Genomic DNA, 13,598 nt, shown 5'->3' with positions numbered 1-13,598 from the left:
TAAGAGACAAGTCCATATCTGTTTTTGCATATAGTAGTGACATAGGAATTTGACCATATTCGGGGACAAAACTTTGAACGCCCTGTAACTAAGACCATGAGCACATCTGATCCTCTCTGAGCTTGTGCAAAATCTGTGACACTCAAAGTAAGCAGTCTGTTGATTCAAAGGTGATGAGTTCAAATCCTGTTGGGGCTATCATACTGCATTTGGCAGCCTCATGGAATTTTGAAATAGATAAGACCTCCTATATTACATCACATAATCAAACCACTTCCTCCTCCTCCATGATTGTTCCCTATACTCTATTTCTAGTGATTTATCTAATCTAATTTGGGTCCCTGAAATGTATAATTTAGTACTGGAAGCCTTTGCTTTGGCTATCCTCCCTTTTTTCCTGGGTGGGACAGAGATAACATACTTCATACAAATGGAGAGCTCTCTTTGCATTAGAAGAGGAAGACTTGACCTCTCTTATGACAGGCAAAACTGTGTCTCCTCTCCTTTAAACCACCAATGAAATACATTTTGCACTAGCTTATAATGCTGTGATTTATGCTGTGATATGCTTTGCAATAACCCAGTGTCCTTTTGCCTTTGTGTTGATTTTTTTCTCTCCTATATTTAATATATTTTGTGGGCATCTTAGTGCATGGGTGTTTTACCCAAAATGCCCATGGGAGATAATACTCCAAGCTTTTCCTGCTTCTTAAGCGGAGAGATCTACCATTTTCTTGAGTGTGCCTATTTTTTTATTTTGTAAATTTATTTTTCTATTTTTGTTCTTTTGCTGCCACCTTTTGAAATAGCATTAACAAGGGGCATATTTCAAAATAACATACACAATATGTATGTATCTCTATCTGTTTTATCTCTCTTTCTCACACACACACACACAGCAGTAGCAACTTTTTCATACTATATTTTCAGCTTCTCATATTTAGAAACAAAGAAGAAAAGTTGCAGCACTTGTGCCTGGCTTTTCATTTAAAGATGCGCTAAACCAGCAGTCAGCCCCTTCTTGTTCAGGGTGGAAATACTTTGATCCAGGTTTCCGAAAACAATACTCATTTCATGAGAATATTTAATCAGTAGAAAATAGGGAGGATTTAGTTTGTTTGTTTGTTTAGTATTTAACCAAGTGAATAAGGCAGATTAAGGTGGGGGAGGGGACCAGACCCATAAACAAGGTGATATATAATATTTTTTTTCGTTCTCCTTTTAAATAAATACCGATCAGCTTTATGTTCGGAGACAATAGGAGCCGTTGGCTTAAATTTGCAGTTTACTGTATTTATGGCTGTAATATCAAGGTGCTGCCGTCGTAATTTCATGCCCCAATGAGAAGAGCAAGGTCGAAGCAAATGCTTCCATCGGCATCTGCTAACACACTAACTCATAAACAAGGCCCGGCTGGATCAGGTGGCACGGAATAATACAGGCTAATGAAATACAGCACAGCTTTCCATTACTGTTAGTTTTTACAGTGTCGTCATTACGTGTAATTTATGTTTAAAAAATTCAATTTTATACAAGGCTCTGGGAAATAGGGGTCTGCAGGTCACCCAACGACTTTTAACGGCTCTGAGAGTCCTTATTGCACTCCACTGTTCCAACAAAATGTTAATAATAAATAAAAATTTCCCCCCTGTTTTACTTTTTCTTCTTTCCCTGACTGAGTCTATCCTTCTGCCTTTTTAATTTTGAGCACTTTAAAGAGAGTTTGGGGGTTTTAGGCATTTGGGGTGTGTCCTGCACCACTCTGATATTTGGAGAGGCAGCAACTGCCTGCTTATTCTCCCTCTGTCCATATATCAATCACTCAGGGTCCTGTAAATGTAATAAACACGGCTGAGGAGAGGGAGATACTTAACAACCTCTCTCCCAAACCCTCACCCTCTGACATTGCTCTCCTCTCCTCCATTACACTTCATTTTATTATAGACTCCAAAAGCCCAGGAAGAGAAACTGCTGCCAGAGTTTTTTTAATGTGTGTGTGGGGGGGAATGCCATTTTTAACCATTTTCTTTCTGGGTACTCAGCTGAATATTTAGCCTTGTGCTGTCAATCAGGTTTTCTCTTAATTTAGTGCAAGATAACTGAGAGGAAGGCACTGTTGTCAAGTCAGGATGCTGCTTAGAGGGACCTCTGGCACATTAAACAGTTGTGCAGAAATAAATAAATAAATAAATATATAAATACAGTTCACAGTTGTGTAATTAACGGTACCGTAGATTATTAAAGCAGAAATAATTCAAAGCATTCTAAATTAGTTTGAAAATTGCTTTACTTTTTTCCTTTCTCTGACAATTAAACTAGACTGGTCATTTTCATGTTGACATTCAGGTTCCCATGTGCTTGTCCAATACTGGAGTTACAAGTGCATCTGGGAAGTGTTCAGATCCAAATAAACGACTTCATTTAAATATAGAAAAAAAATCACAGGGATGTTTCTACTGACCTTGGGTTTTGGTAAAACCTTAAGCTGAAATTGACCTGATGTTGGCCCTTTATCAAGGGCATATGCAAGGAGAAGGATCAAGGGACTGTACCTTTGATCCCAGTGAAATGTATGAAACTCTATGAACTTTTTCAAAGGACTGCATGTTGGAAGAAAAATAGTACTGGCATCTTGATTAAAAGGACCCAGGTAGCAGTGCGTGGAACTGACTGAACAGGTGGAATCATTAATGTGGATCAGATTCCAGGATGGTTGTATGGTGATTCTGTTGAACAGTGACCATGTTCTTACGAGAACAGGTGACTCAATAGCTTTCAGGAACAGAGGACTGTAATGTCATTTCAGGATACCTGCTGATAGGTCTTCCTTTCAGTTATGTGATTTGATACAGGCATCATGCAGACAGGTGATTCATTGCAACTAAACAAAGTCAGCCAGTTTTGCTTTGTTTGCTTTTTAACAGAAACAGTGAGGGGGAGTGGAAAACCCTCACCTGTTTGTCTCTGTAGAAGTGCAGGTGTGGCGACAACCCCTCGAGCGAATCTATCAGACAAAGTGAAAGTAAAGCCGGCTTTTGAAACGACAAAAGAATTTGACTCTACATTTTTTTCTGCTGGGGGAGGGATAAAGTTTCTCATCCTTTCCTACTGTGAAGTTTTCTCGTTAAAACCAATTCTGCCTTCAGAGAACTAGTGAAAATCCTATTGCTTGAGTCACTAAACTCAGTGATGCTCTGACAAGTGTATTATGTAGGAAACAATACAGGATGGGGAATGAACAAAGTGCCCTAACAGGAGCATATGTTGAAGATTAAAAAGTTTTAATAGCTCATTTAGTCCATCTCCCAGCTCATGCAGGGTTTTTCCCTACGATATGTTATCCTCATGTTTTATCTAGGAAGTGCTGGCCCTGTGATTAAGGAACGGAGCTGGGATACAGCAGATCAGAGGTCAGTTCTCAGCTCTCCCACAGACTAACTGTGAGCTTGTCTTCATGTACAGGGCTACAGCGGCACAGCTGCTGTAGCGCTTTAGTGAAGACGCTACTATGCGGATGGGAGAGCTGCTCCTGTCAGTGTAGTTCATCCACCTCCCCAAGAGGCGGTAGCTATGTCGGTGGGAGAAGCTCTCTGGTCGATATAGCACTGTCTACACTGCAGGGAGAGGGTGGATTAGGTCGCTATAATTACTTTGTTCAGGGGTGTGGATTCTTCACACCCCAGTGTGACTTAGTTATACCAATATAGGTCTGTAGAGTAGACACAGCTTGTGTGATCTTGGACAAGTCACTTTAATCTCTCTCTGCATCACTTTTCCAACTGTAAAATCCCAGACACAGAGGGGACTTCTACCTCCCTGCTTTATTCTCTAATTTGTTTTGATTCTGTGTTTAACTACAAGTTACAGAGGCTGGGTGGTTTTCCTGAAAATCGGAAATGGCAACAATACTGAAGTTCCTGAAAGAAAGGCAACAAGAACATCTGAATGCAAAGCACTGCTGGGTGTCAGATAATGCAAATCAACACCCTCAAACCTAAAAAGAAATTTTGATGACTTTGTGAAAAATTATGGCTAATTCTTACAAAAGCATCAGAGGGGTAGCCGTGTTAGTCTGGATCTGTAAAAGCAGCAAAGAATCCTGTGGCACCTTATAGACTAACAGACGTTTTGGAGCATGAGCTTTCGTGGGTGAATACCCACTTCCTCAGATGCATGTCAGTGGCTCTAAGAAGGAATGAGATAGATGGACCAGAGATGGGAGGCGGGGGAGCTTTGCATTCTGAAGGGCTGTGAAGACATCCTTCTCGGCTCAGTCCTTTCTCGGTACCCTCTGTGGTTAGATTATTCCTTGCAGATAGCAATCAACTGGAAGGAAGTGTGTGTCTAATTTGCATGAGATTATTTAAAACAAAAAAAAAAAGCCTGCATTAGTCAGGGTGATGGTAAACAACGCAAAGAGATGCCTTTTATAATATAGCCGTGGCTCAGCTTTCAAAGCCAAATATAATTCACTTACAATTGGCAGTTTCCTTTATTGTTCCTTTTAACCTTTTAGATTCTGCATGGTCTTGATCTTGCTGCAACTCCAGAAGATCTAAAATGTTTGCCTTTCAAACTGGGGGGAGGCTAGGGTTGGGAGGGGGAATCTTCTATTATACTGATATGATTCTATCAGTTGTCCCCAAAGACAATCCTATTAAGCACAAGCCTTTAGATTTTGTGGCACTGTTGTACACCCAAGAGAGACTGTGTTATATTTGGGTTGCTAAATTCACACTAGATGAGAGAAATGAACAAGACTGTGAATGCTTTTTAGATGCCACTATGATGAAGGACTATACATTCTTAGTGGAAGTTGTACTGGGAGGCGAATGGTGGAAGCTGATGGACTCTAGAACTCAAATTGAGGTTTGTTGTCCATGAATCAGCACCAATCCAAGAAGAGCCAAGTAGTGGAAATATTCTTCTGCCATGATACACGGTGAACATAGTGATCTGGTGTCACTTACATCAGCACTTTCTTTTCTCTAAATAGCTGATGGGCTCTACTGAAGTATTGTCTCTGGGTAGTACCAAGACCCTTGGCTTCATTTTGGCTTAGGCAAGCCAGAAGGGAGATAGGTGGCAGAAGGTCAAGTTATTTGAATTTGTTTAATAAAGAGCAGTCCAGCCATCGTTGTAAGTCAAGACAGGACACGGGGGAGGAGGGATGGCGCAGGGAGGGTGGGCTAGATGGACCACTGGTCTGATCCAGTACATAAATTCCCATGTCCTTATATTAATTATATCATTTTTTGCATTCCCAAGCCTGGAAAACAAAGTTAGACATACCTGAGTTTGGACAAAATGCTACTGGGGTGTGGGGGTGTGTGAGGCAAATTTCAATCCAAAGTAAACTTTGATGGCTAAATTATATACTGCTGAGAAAATACTTTTACAAATATATTGTACATTTTTGTTAGCATTTGTGAAAAGTGCCACATTGACAGTGTTCAGTCTCTGTGCTTGATACAATCTTGTCCTCTGCTTATTAACAGGGGGACCAATATGGTAGTGTTTTCTGTGATACAGACATTTGTTGACAAGTAATGTGAATGAGACTACTTCACGGAGGCCACAGAATAGTCGTTGGATGGTAGCAACTTTCACTCCCTCCTGACTTGTGCTGGATTCAAACCAGCAACCTAGATATGAAAGGCTCCGTATCTCATTACCATTCACATGAGCTTTTCCTTCCCTGGTAAAACAGGATTATGTAATGGAAATAGTGACACTGTCATGTCGCTAGTTGGCATGACCAGAATAATGCAAGAAATTTTATCTGTAAAACTTTCTTTTTCCCAAACAGGCTGAGAATTGAGGGGGTGGGAAACAATGAGCATTATTTCCTGTTCTTTTCATAGCCCGAAGATCTCAAGGACAAAGTATCCTCCATAACTAACTGTTTGTTCCTCAATGTTAAATGTTATCACATCTGCTACCTTTGCATGGAAATAGAACAAAATGCCCCTTTTTAGAGAGAACCGCATTTGCAGCCAGCAGCTACTATTGGCTTGTGTGTCTGGCTCCAGCTTTATAAAATTCTACGGTTGCTCGTGATCTACAATACTGGCATCTGCTTATGCTCTCTCTTCTATTGAATAATTATGAACTGGTTAAAGCCGTTCCTTTCTTATTAGGACTTTGCTTTCTAACATGGTTTAGATACCATAAATATTGTACTGGGACTTTAAAATAGAAAGAAGCCTGAGTTGATGTAGACCATCTCTTTTTGTTTTTCATGTGTCTCTTTCTGAGTCTCTGCTTTGATGAGGCACGCATCCAACACAGGTGGAGTATGTGTGTGTGTGTGTTGTCTGAGCACAAGACTGGGGGCCAAGAACGTCAGATTTAGTATCCTATTTGTGACACTGACAATTCCCTGTGACCTTGGACAAGTCACTTAACCTTTCTGTGCGTCAGTTTTTCCATTGTAAAATTGGGATAATAATATGTAACATAACTCACAGGAGTGTTATGAAGATCAGCTAATAAATATAAAACCCTCTGAAGATCAGAAGCATTGTCAGTGCTATGCATTAATAAGTAGTAGTCCAGAGACAGCCTCAAACACCTGCTTCTGGCAGTAGTGTTTGTGTTATGGCTTAGTCTGTTCTATGTGGATGCACAACGTGCAGTCAGATTTCACATCCTAGGTTAACTTTTCCAAGCAGGAGTAATGCTCTCAGAATCCTGGATGTGTCCTATATTACTCCTCACTGTGATGTTAAGTGCTCTGGGGGGGAAGTTCCAAGCATTCTATCCGCCAATAGTACCAAGAATAACCATGCGGCAGTACTCTGCCAATCTCATGCTTGAGAAAAAGTGCTCCCTCTGATTTTTCTCCCCACTCTCAGCTTCATGCCATCTTCCTGGTTGTCCTGTCTGCTTGGAGCAGCTTTCCAACGGAGCAAAGTGGCCTCTCTTCTCCTCCAGATCCCAGCCCCCTTGAAATTTGTTTCTTTTGCAAGCCCTGCTGCTCTGATCATCTCATTCCCAGTATTTCAACACCTTCTTGCATAAGCACCCCCATGTGGTGGTGATGCCTGAGCTAGATTGTAAGCTCCTCAGGGCAGGAACCTGGCCTTTTACTTGCTTTTGTGTGCTATATATGGCATTTGATAGATAGTGCACACTCTTCCAGGCCCTACATTGCGGTCTCCATCCTAGCACTGCATTCTTTTGCTAGAGCACATTTTCTCCTGTTGAAAAAGCCATCCAGCTGTGCTTGCTTCCTTCACAGATGCTGGTCATCATGAATCTTTCAGCTGCTGTTCTCTTTCCCCTCATAGGGCAAATTCTCTCCATATGTTGTGGCTGCTTACAGATGGGCACCTTTGCATTTTCCAGTGACAGGAAAGACTGCACCACAATGTACCATGTGTGCAGCATGGCTACAGCGATGTGCGAAATAAAAACCATGCTGGCCTAGGGCAGTATAATCAGGCAGTAGTAGGCTGGGACAGTGCTAATCTGAAAGTTTGAGCTTGGCCTTGTTTTGATCTGTTTTGTTAGCTTTATTTCCTCCTTGCATTCTGTGTCCCATTCATACTAATCACAGGCAGTCCTGATTTTTTCTTTTTATTTCTGCATTTGTCATAAAATAAAGCAAATTATTCTCGTCTTTGGAAATGATCTAGACTAATTAGTCGTCTAACCCAATAATTAGTTTTTTGTTTCTCTGTCTGTTTTCATGCATTATTGTTGGTTTTTTCCCCGTTTTTTTTTTTTTTACACCATTACAGATTAAAATGAGCCACATTTGCAGTTGATGGTATCTTTTTTTCAGGGGAAGAGTAGAGAATTGCAATAGAAAACTACTTCTAAAGCAGCAATAAACTCAAGGATAAATTAAGGAAATTGAATGAGCCACATTTGGAAGCAGTGTTGAGGCTAATATTCTGTCGCTTAAGGTTAAATTGCAACAGAGAGAAGAGAGGGAGTGATTTTAGTGAATCTAAAATCGGGGAGGCAGTGCTGCTCGAATCACTACCAAAATCCTTCTGCAGCTTGAAAGGGTTCTGCCAGGCTTGCAGATTTAATTACAGGTGCATCAAGTGAGTAAAGATGCTAAACTGATCTCGTTTCCTCTTCTCCCCCAGGACTGACAGATGAAGAAATTGACCTGGCTTTCCAGCAGTCGGGCATTACCACAGATGAGCCACAGTTCCTTGGTCCTTCCACACAGCTGGTGCCAACGCAGCCCTCTCACCTTGTGCCGTACAGTAAGTAGCCTCTTGAAAGCACCTGGTCCTATCATTTTATGCAATGATTTTCCTATCCTATGCCCTATCTGCTTTCTTACCTCTGTAATCCTTTAGTGATACTAGCTTGTAATGCTGAAACCCAGGAAAACAGTAGAATCTGCTGTGATTGTTTCTAGCAAATATCCCACTTGTTGTCAGAATCACACCCCTGATCTTACTTGAAATACACTTTTTTTAATTGTTGATGAAAGTGACATAAATACACAGCAGACACAATGACAAGATGGTGTCACACAAGGCAGCTGAAGTAAAAGCTATATTAGTCCACAGACTAATGTGGTAAATTACAGTCTGTCGTTGCTTATGCTTAGGAAGCATGGTGTAGGGAGATCTAGTTTCTGTTCCCAACTCTGCCACTGACTCACTATATAGCTCTGGACAAGTCCCTTAACCTTTGTAGGCCTCATCTCTCCCCCCACCCTAAAATTGGGGGCTAGTAATTCCCTACCTCATAGGGGATTTATGAGATTGAATTCATTAATATTTGAATAGTAGAATAAGGTCCTTGGATAGAAGGTGCTATAAAAGTGCAAAGTTATTTATTTTACAACGGAACCTGTACAAGAGTTCATCTTTACTAGGCAAATTCCTGCTTTTAGGAATCCATCACAAACTATCCAGAAAGGTACTGAGTATAATTCTGCTCCACGTTCATTGGAAGACTTACCTCCTATAAGTGACTGATTTTTATAATTGATCTCTTGAGTAGTTGCTTAAGACAGGTGAATAAAGAATTTCAGCAAACTAGATTGTAAGTTCTTCAGGACATGGACTATGTCTTCCTAGTATGTATGCAAAATCTAGAACAGGTCCCCACCTATGATTAGGATTCTGGGTGCTATGGCATTACAAATAATTATAAATATAATATAGTGCTTATTTATCTTCAGAAACATTTTTCCTAGTGTTATCCAATCACACCCCCAATCTCAAAGAAGGACTGCAAAATGTTGGGGTATACTGGGTATATGTGTATATATGGGTGTTTGTACTAAAATACACACACACACCATTTTTAAAGTCCCAATGGAATCTCTGTAGACTTAAGATTTACATATACGTTTTGCTAGGTTTGTTTTAAGATGCAAATGTGTCTAAACTCCATGCAATAAAAACCAAAATGCGCACACCATTAAAAATCCATCAAGAGGAACTGTTCATCTCACATGTGTGGCTGGCAGTTTGAAAAGCAGTTCTTCACTTACCTGCCAGGTACCAAGGCCTGATCTTGTTATTGTTCCTACCAGTCAGTAGCTCCTAAAACAGTGTTATTGTGATGATGTTGATGCCCTCTGGTGTTGAAGGTAATGCACCCATCTACCCGTGTCCTTTCTGTGGTCCAGCAGATAGGGCTCATAACTGGGAGTCAGGTGACTTGGCTGCTATGCCTAGCTCTGTCACTGGTTTAGCTGTGTGACCTTGGGCAAATCACTTAACTTCTATGCTTCAAGAACCCTCTCTTGAAACAGGGTTAATGTTACTTACCCTTCTTTGTAAAGTGGTTTCAGATCTTAGGATGAAATGCACCATGTAAATGCTAAGTGGTGGTGTTATTGCCTAGTGAGGCATACAGTGTTTCTATTGTTTGCACTGAACTTGGCACTTTATCTAAGCCTCATGCAAGGTACAACATTGTTTAAACACAGTAGCGGAATTCGACAACAGTTCCACACCCCGTATGCTGACTTGCACTGGGTGGGAGTGGTTAGTTTATGGCACAATGTAGCTATCATTAGAGTTGGTCCAAAATGACCTCCCTCATTCTGACATACCTTGAACTTTGGTGTGGCGAGAGGAAGGTTTGGAATGAGAGCTTTTCTGTCTGTAATGGGCTGCACAAGAATCCAGATTCCAGTGCCTCCAGACATTTGGGAAGGGGGGTTGAAATATGAATTTTGTGTCTCAATCTAATCTCTAGCTCTCATGGTCACAGAAAATAGCCCCCAAACCTGACCCTCACTATCTTTGTCAGGGAAACTGTACTTAGTCCCATATTAGTGACAGCTGGTTCCAAGTGCAGTTTTAACTAGCTCAATTCCAGGTCCCAGCGCAGACGGAGTCTTTGCTCGGTTTATGTCATAGAGTCCCATTAAAACCACCAAAGCTGTGAAGGGCAGATAGGGTAAACTGGAAAACAAGGCCAGTGTTGCCAGCTCTCACAACTTTATCACAGGCTTTGACCGACATGGTGTTCCTCTAGAGCCCCAACTCTTGTTGTTCCACGAATTGGGGAGAATCTCTGCTTTTTAAAAAAATGTTTGTTTCTAGCTTTCCTGATTGCACAGATAAGCTTGAAAACATGGCCCCTAAAGGCTCAAAAATGAGAAGGCAAATGAGAAGAACTCAAAATCTCATAATTTTAAGCCAGTCTTGTGATCTTTTTCTTTGAGACCTGACTTCTGCTTTTTGAATGTTTGGGGTTGGAACAGTGCGGGGTCTTCTACTTGTGAACCCAACACTATGTTCTCTAGCAATCCCAAAGCACATGGAATAGCACAAAGGAGGCCAGCTTAGGCAGTATCCTACCCCTCTGTCCTTCCCCCGTTGCTTCTTTGAAGACCCTTGTATGTACACTGAGCCTCTAAGTGTGGTTATAAAAAGAATAATAGTGCAATGAAAAAGATGCATGGCTAACCTCACCCTTTGGTTGCATTGCTTTTGCCATTCCTCTTGCCCCTCCCTTGTGGATGTTGTCCAGTTAGATATAGGCCTGTCTCCATATCTGCCCATACAGCGCTTTGCACGCTGTTGGAAATGCACAAGTAATAATCTATGAATTGCCTTATGGCTGGCGGGTTACACTCTGCTGCAGGACAGAGTGTCCCTGCAGACTTGACCGATGATCTTTTAAGGTAGCTTATTTGCTACAGGCAGCTTTATCTGTAGGACGTTGAGAGCTTGATGGATATTTCTTCAAAGGCCCACATCTGCCCCAGGTCAGTTGTTTCCATGATAGTTTACCAAGCCACTTAATCTTTGGTAGATTCATCAGGTGCTGCACTGTATAGGACAGAACCCATTTCTGCTCTCTATCTACTCTATATTCTTACATGACCATCACCACCATAGTGTCTGAGCACTTCTGTAGGTAGTGCTCAAAAATACCCAAGGGACAAAACAGGCCAGTCAGAGAGCTGAACTTAAATCCTCTGAGCCTCACCAGATTCCACTGTGCTTGGGCTCCTGCACTCTTGGTAACACCGTCTGTTCTGAAGGAGATGATGCAGGAAACAAATTATACGATTTAAATACCTCTTGCTGCACAGATTGTGCTGGGAGTGGAGGCAGTAGAGTAAATTCTGATCTTTCATTGGCAATAGCTATTAGCCATATAAGTACTTTAAAAAAAAAAAAAAGCCTTGTAAGTCTTTAAAAATAGCATAGATCTTGCCAGAGGTAGAAGCTATCCCTGGTTTGTCTTTAGAGCAGCAACAGTAACTTTTGGGAGGCAGAGGGAATTAAATTCCTCAAGTTTCCTGTGATTGTCCTTGAGCTTGGTGCCTCTTGTACCCTTTCACCCCTTCTCCAGGGGGGTAATTCTTTCTCTCCTTTCCTGTACTTTTGCCAAGAGGTGTCAAAACTGCTTTAAAAAAAAAAAAGCTTGATTTTGATTAATATAGAGAAACAAGACTTTGCCTGACTGATAATAAAACTGATAAATGACATTTGAATTACTTGTAGCAGTAATTTATTACATAAAATATCTTTTATTTGACATGCGATTAGTTGCTGGAAGCATCACTCAATCTGACTAGTTTAAACATGCTCTGAAATGAACCCCCAGTAAAAAAACAACAACAACAACAAAAAATGGGCTGTCTGCTCCTGGTGTTATGAAATATACTAATCCGGGAGTGAGGACAAAAATCTGACTTCAAATATTTAAATGATTAATTGGGTTTATATATTTTTTTACCTTTCTAGCCCCCTTAATTACAAGCAAACTCAGGGGAATTTCTGAGATAGAGGCGCAAAGCTGTTTGCTTGTCACCCAGGGATTGTCTGCGTCCCTCACCATGACTCCATTCATGCAGATTTTATACAGACTTCCTGTGTGACCTTGGGCAAATACCTATCAAGCTATCACCGTCCAGTAGATGAAGCTGTCTGTAGCAAGTGTGCTACCTTAAAAGATCACTTAAACATTCTGTGCCTCAGTTTCCGCATTTGTAAAAGGGAGTAACATCCCTTCCATGCCTAACAGGGGCTTGTGAAGATTCATTAACATTTGAGACCCTCTGAAAGAACACTTAATGGAAGTAGCAAGTGTTATTTTTCTCCTTTCCCCATGACTAGTTCAGAATAGAAGCTAGAGCACCACAACTGTGTATTTCAGTGTAGTGCAATATTGGCCTATGGAAACCTTGCGTGGTGAGGGACAGATGGAAGCCTAGTATCTCCAGTTATGAATGAGGGAAGCACTGCTCAGTTTCTGACTGAATATTAGGGTTTGAAGGACTTAGTGCTTTTCACCTCCTTCACATTAACTCATTGACCCTCACAGCATAAGTCTTACTATTCCCATGTTACAGATGAGGAAACTGAGGCACAGAGGTTAAGTCAAGGCATTTGGCAAGTGCCCAAGATTGTAGAAGGAAGTCAATGTAGAAGAACTCAGGAGTTCCAAGTCTCAGTCCTGTGCTTAGATAACAATTGGTAGAGAGAGAGCCTGAGAGGGGATCTTAAGCACAATTCTGATTCCGTGTGGCCTTCCCCTCTTTGTAATATCACATGGTGGATGCAGAGTCCTCCCTGTGTCCCTCTCCAGTTTAGTTTCTTTCTCTCTCTTTTTTTTTTTTTTTGCCACAAGACAGAATTGTTTCACACATCTCCAAAATGAGTAAAATGGCATTTCAGCTTCTTGTCTTTATAGACTCTCTGAACTTTAGGAAAGATCATTCCGGTCCCTTTTCATTAATAATGAAAACCAGGGGGCAATAAAATGTTCTTAGCACGAGCGTTACAGGAACACAGGGAGAGATGAGAGAGGTGAAAGGGCAAAGCTGACAGGGACCTACAGGTGTCTCTTAATTCCACCGGAGGTCAGAGCAGCAGGGAGGTAGGTGGGGACAACTAGGGGAGGCCTGACAGTCCATGCACAGGGCACATTTGGGACCCATTGCACCTCTGGGATTAATTAACCCTGTATGATTGGGAACTCACCATCGATTGAGTTACTTTGTCATGGAAGGATGTTTTTAGTTTGGGGTTCAGTGCAAGGAACTGGAAATCTAAGGAGATCTAAGGTTCAAATCCAAACAGAGCCACTGATCCCCAAGAGTGACACTAGATTTCCTTTTGTCTGATTCCAGCCCTAGTTGTGATGAGATG

General features: G+C 41.3%; 1 protein-coding gene across 2 annotated transcripts in view; it reads left to right on the top strand.

Moving 5' to 3' along the window:
- PEX14 (peroxisomal biogenesis factor 14) overlaps window positions 1-13,598 on the top strand; it is a 99,065-nt gene that overhangs the window by 68,830 nt on the left and 16,637 nt on the right. Inside the window, exons 1-2 of one of the 2 annotated variants that reach the window (XM_030537838.1) lie at window positions 6,207-6,291; window positions 8,103-8,225. In XM_030537838.1, coding sequence (XP_030393698.1) covers window positions 6,270-6,291; window positions 8,103-8,225 — 145 coding nt within the window. In that variant the 5' untranslated portion in view covers window positions 6,207-6,269. Of the gene's footprint in view, window positions 1-6,206; window positions 6,292-8,102; window positions 8,226-13,598 lie in introns of those variants that run through there. The other variant, XM_030537836.1, reaches the window with a different exon arrangement.

This window comes from Gopherus evgoodei, chromosome 18 (genome assembly GCF_007399415.2).
Source record: "Gopherus evgoodei ecotype Sinaloan lineage chromosome 18, rGopEvg1_v1.p, whole genome shotgun sequence".
NCBI classification, from domain to species: domain Eukaryota; kingdom Metazoa; phylum Chordata; order Testudines; family Testudinidae; genus Gopherus; species Gopherus evgoodei.
The sequence above is the reverse complement of the archived record's forward strand: the minus strand, read 5'-3'. Positions and strand labels throughout refer to the sequence as shown.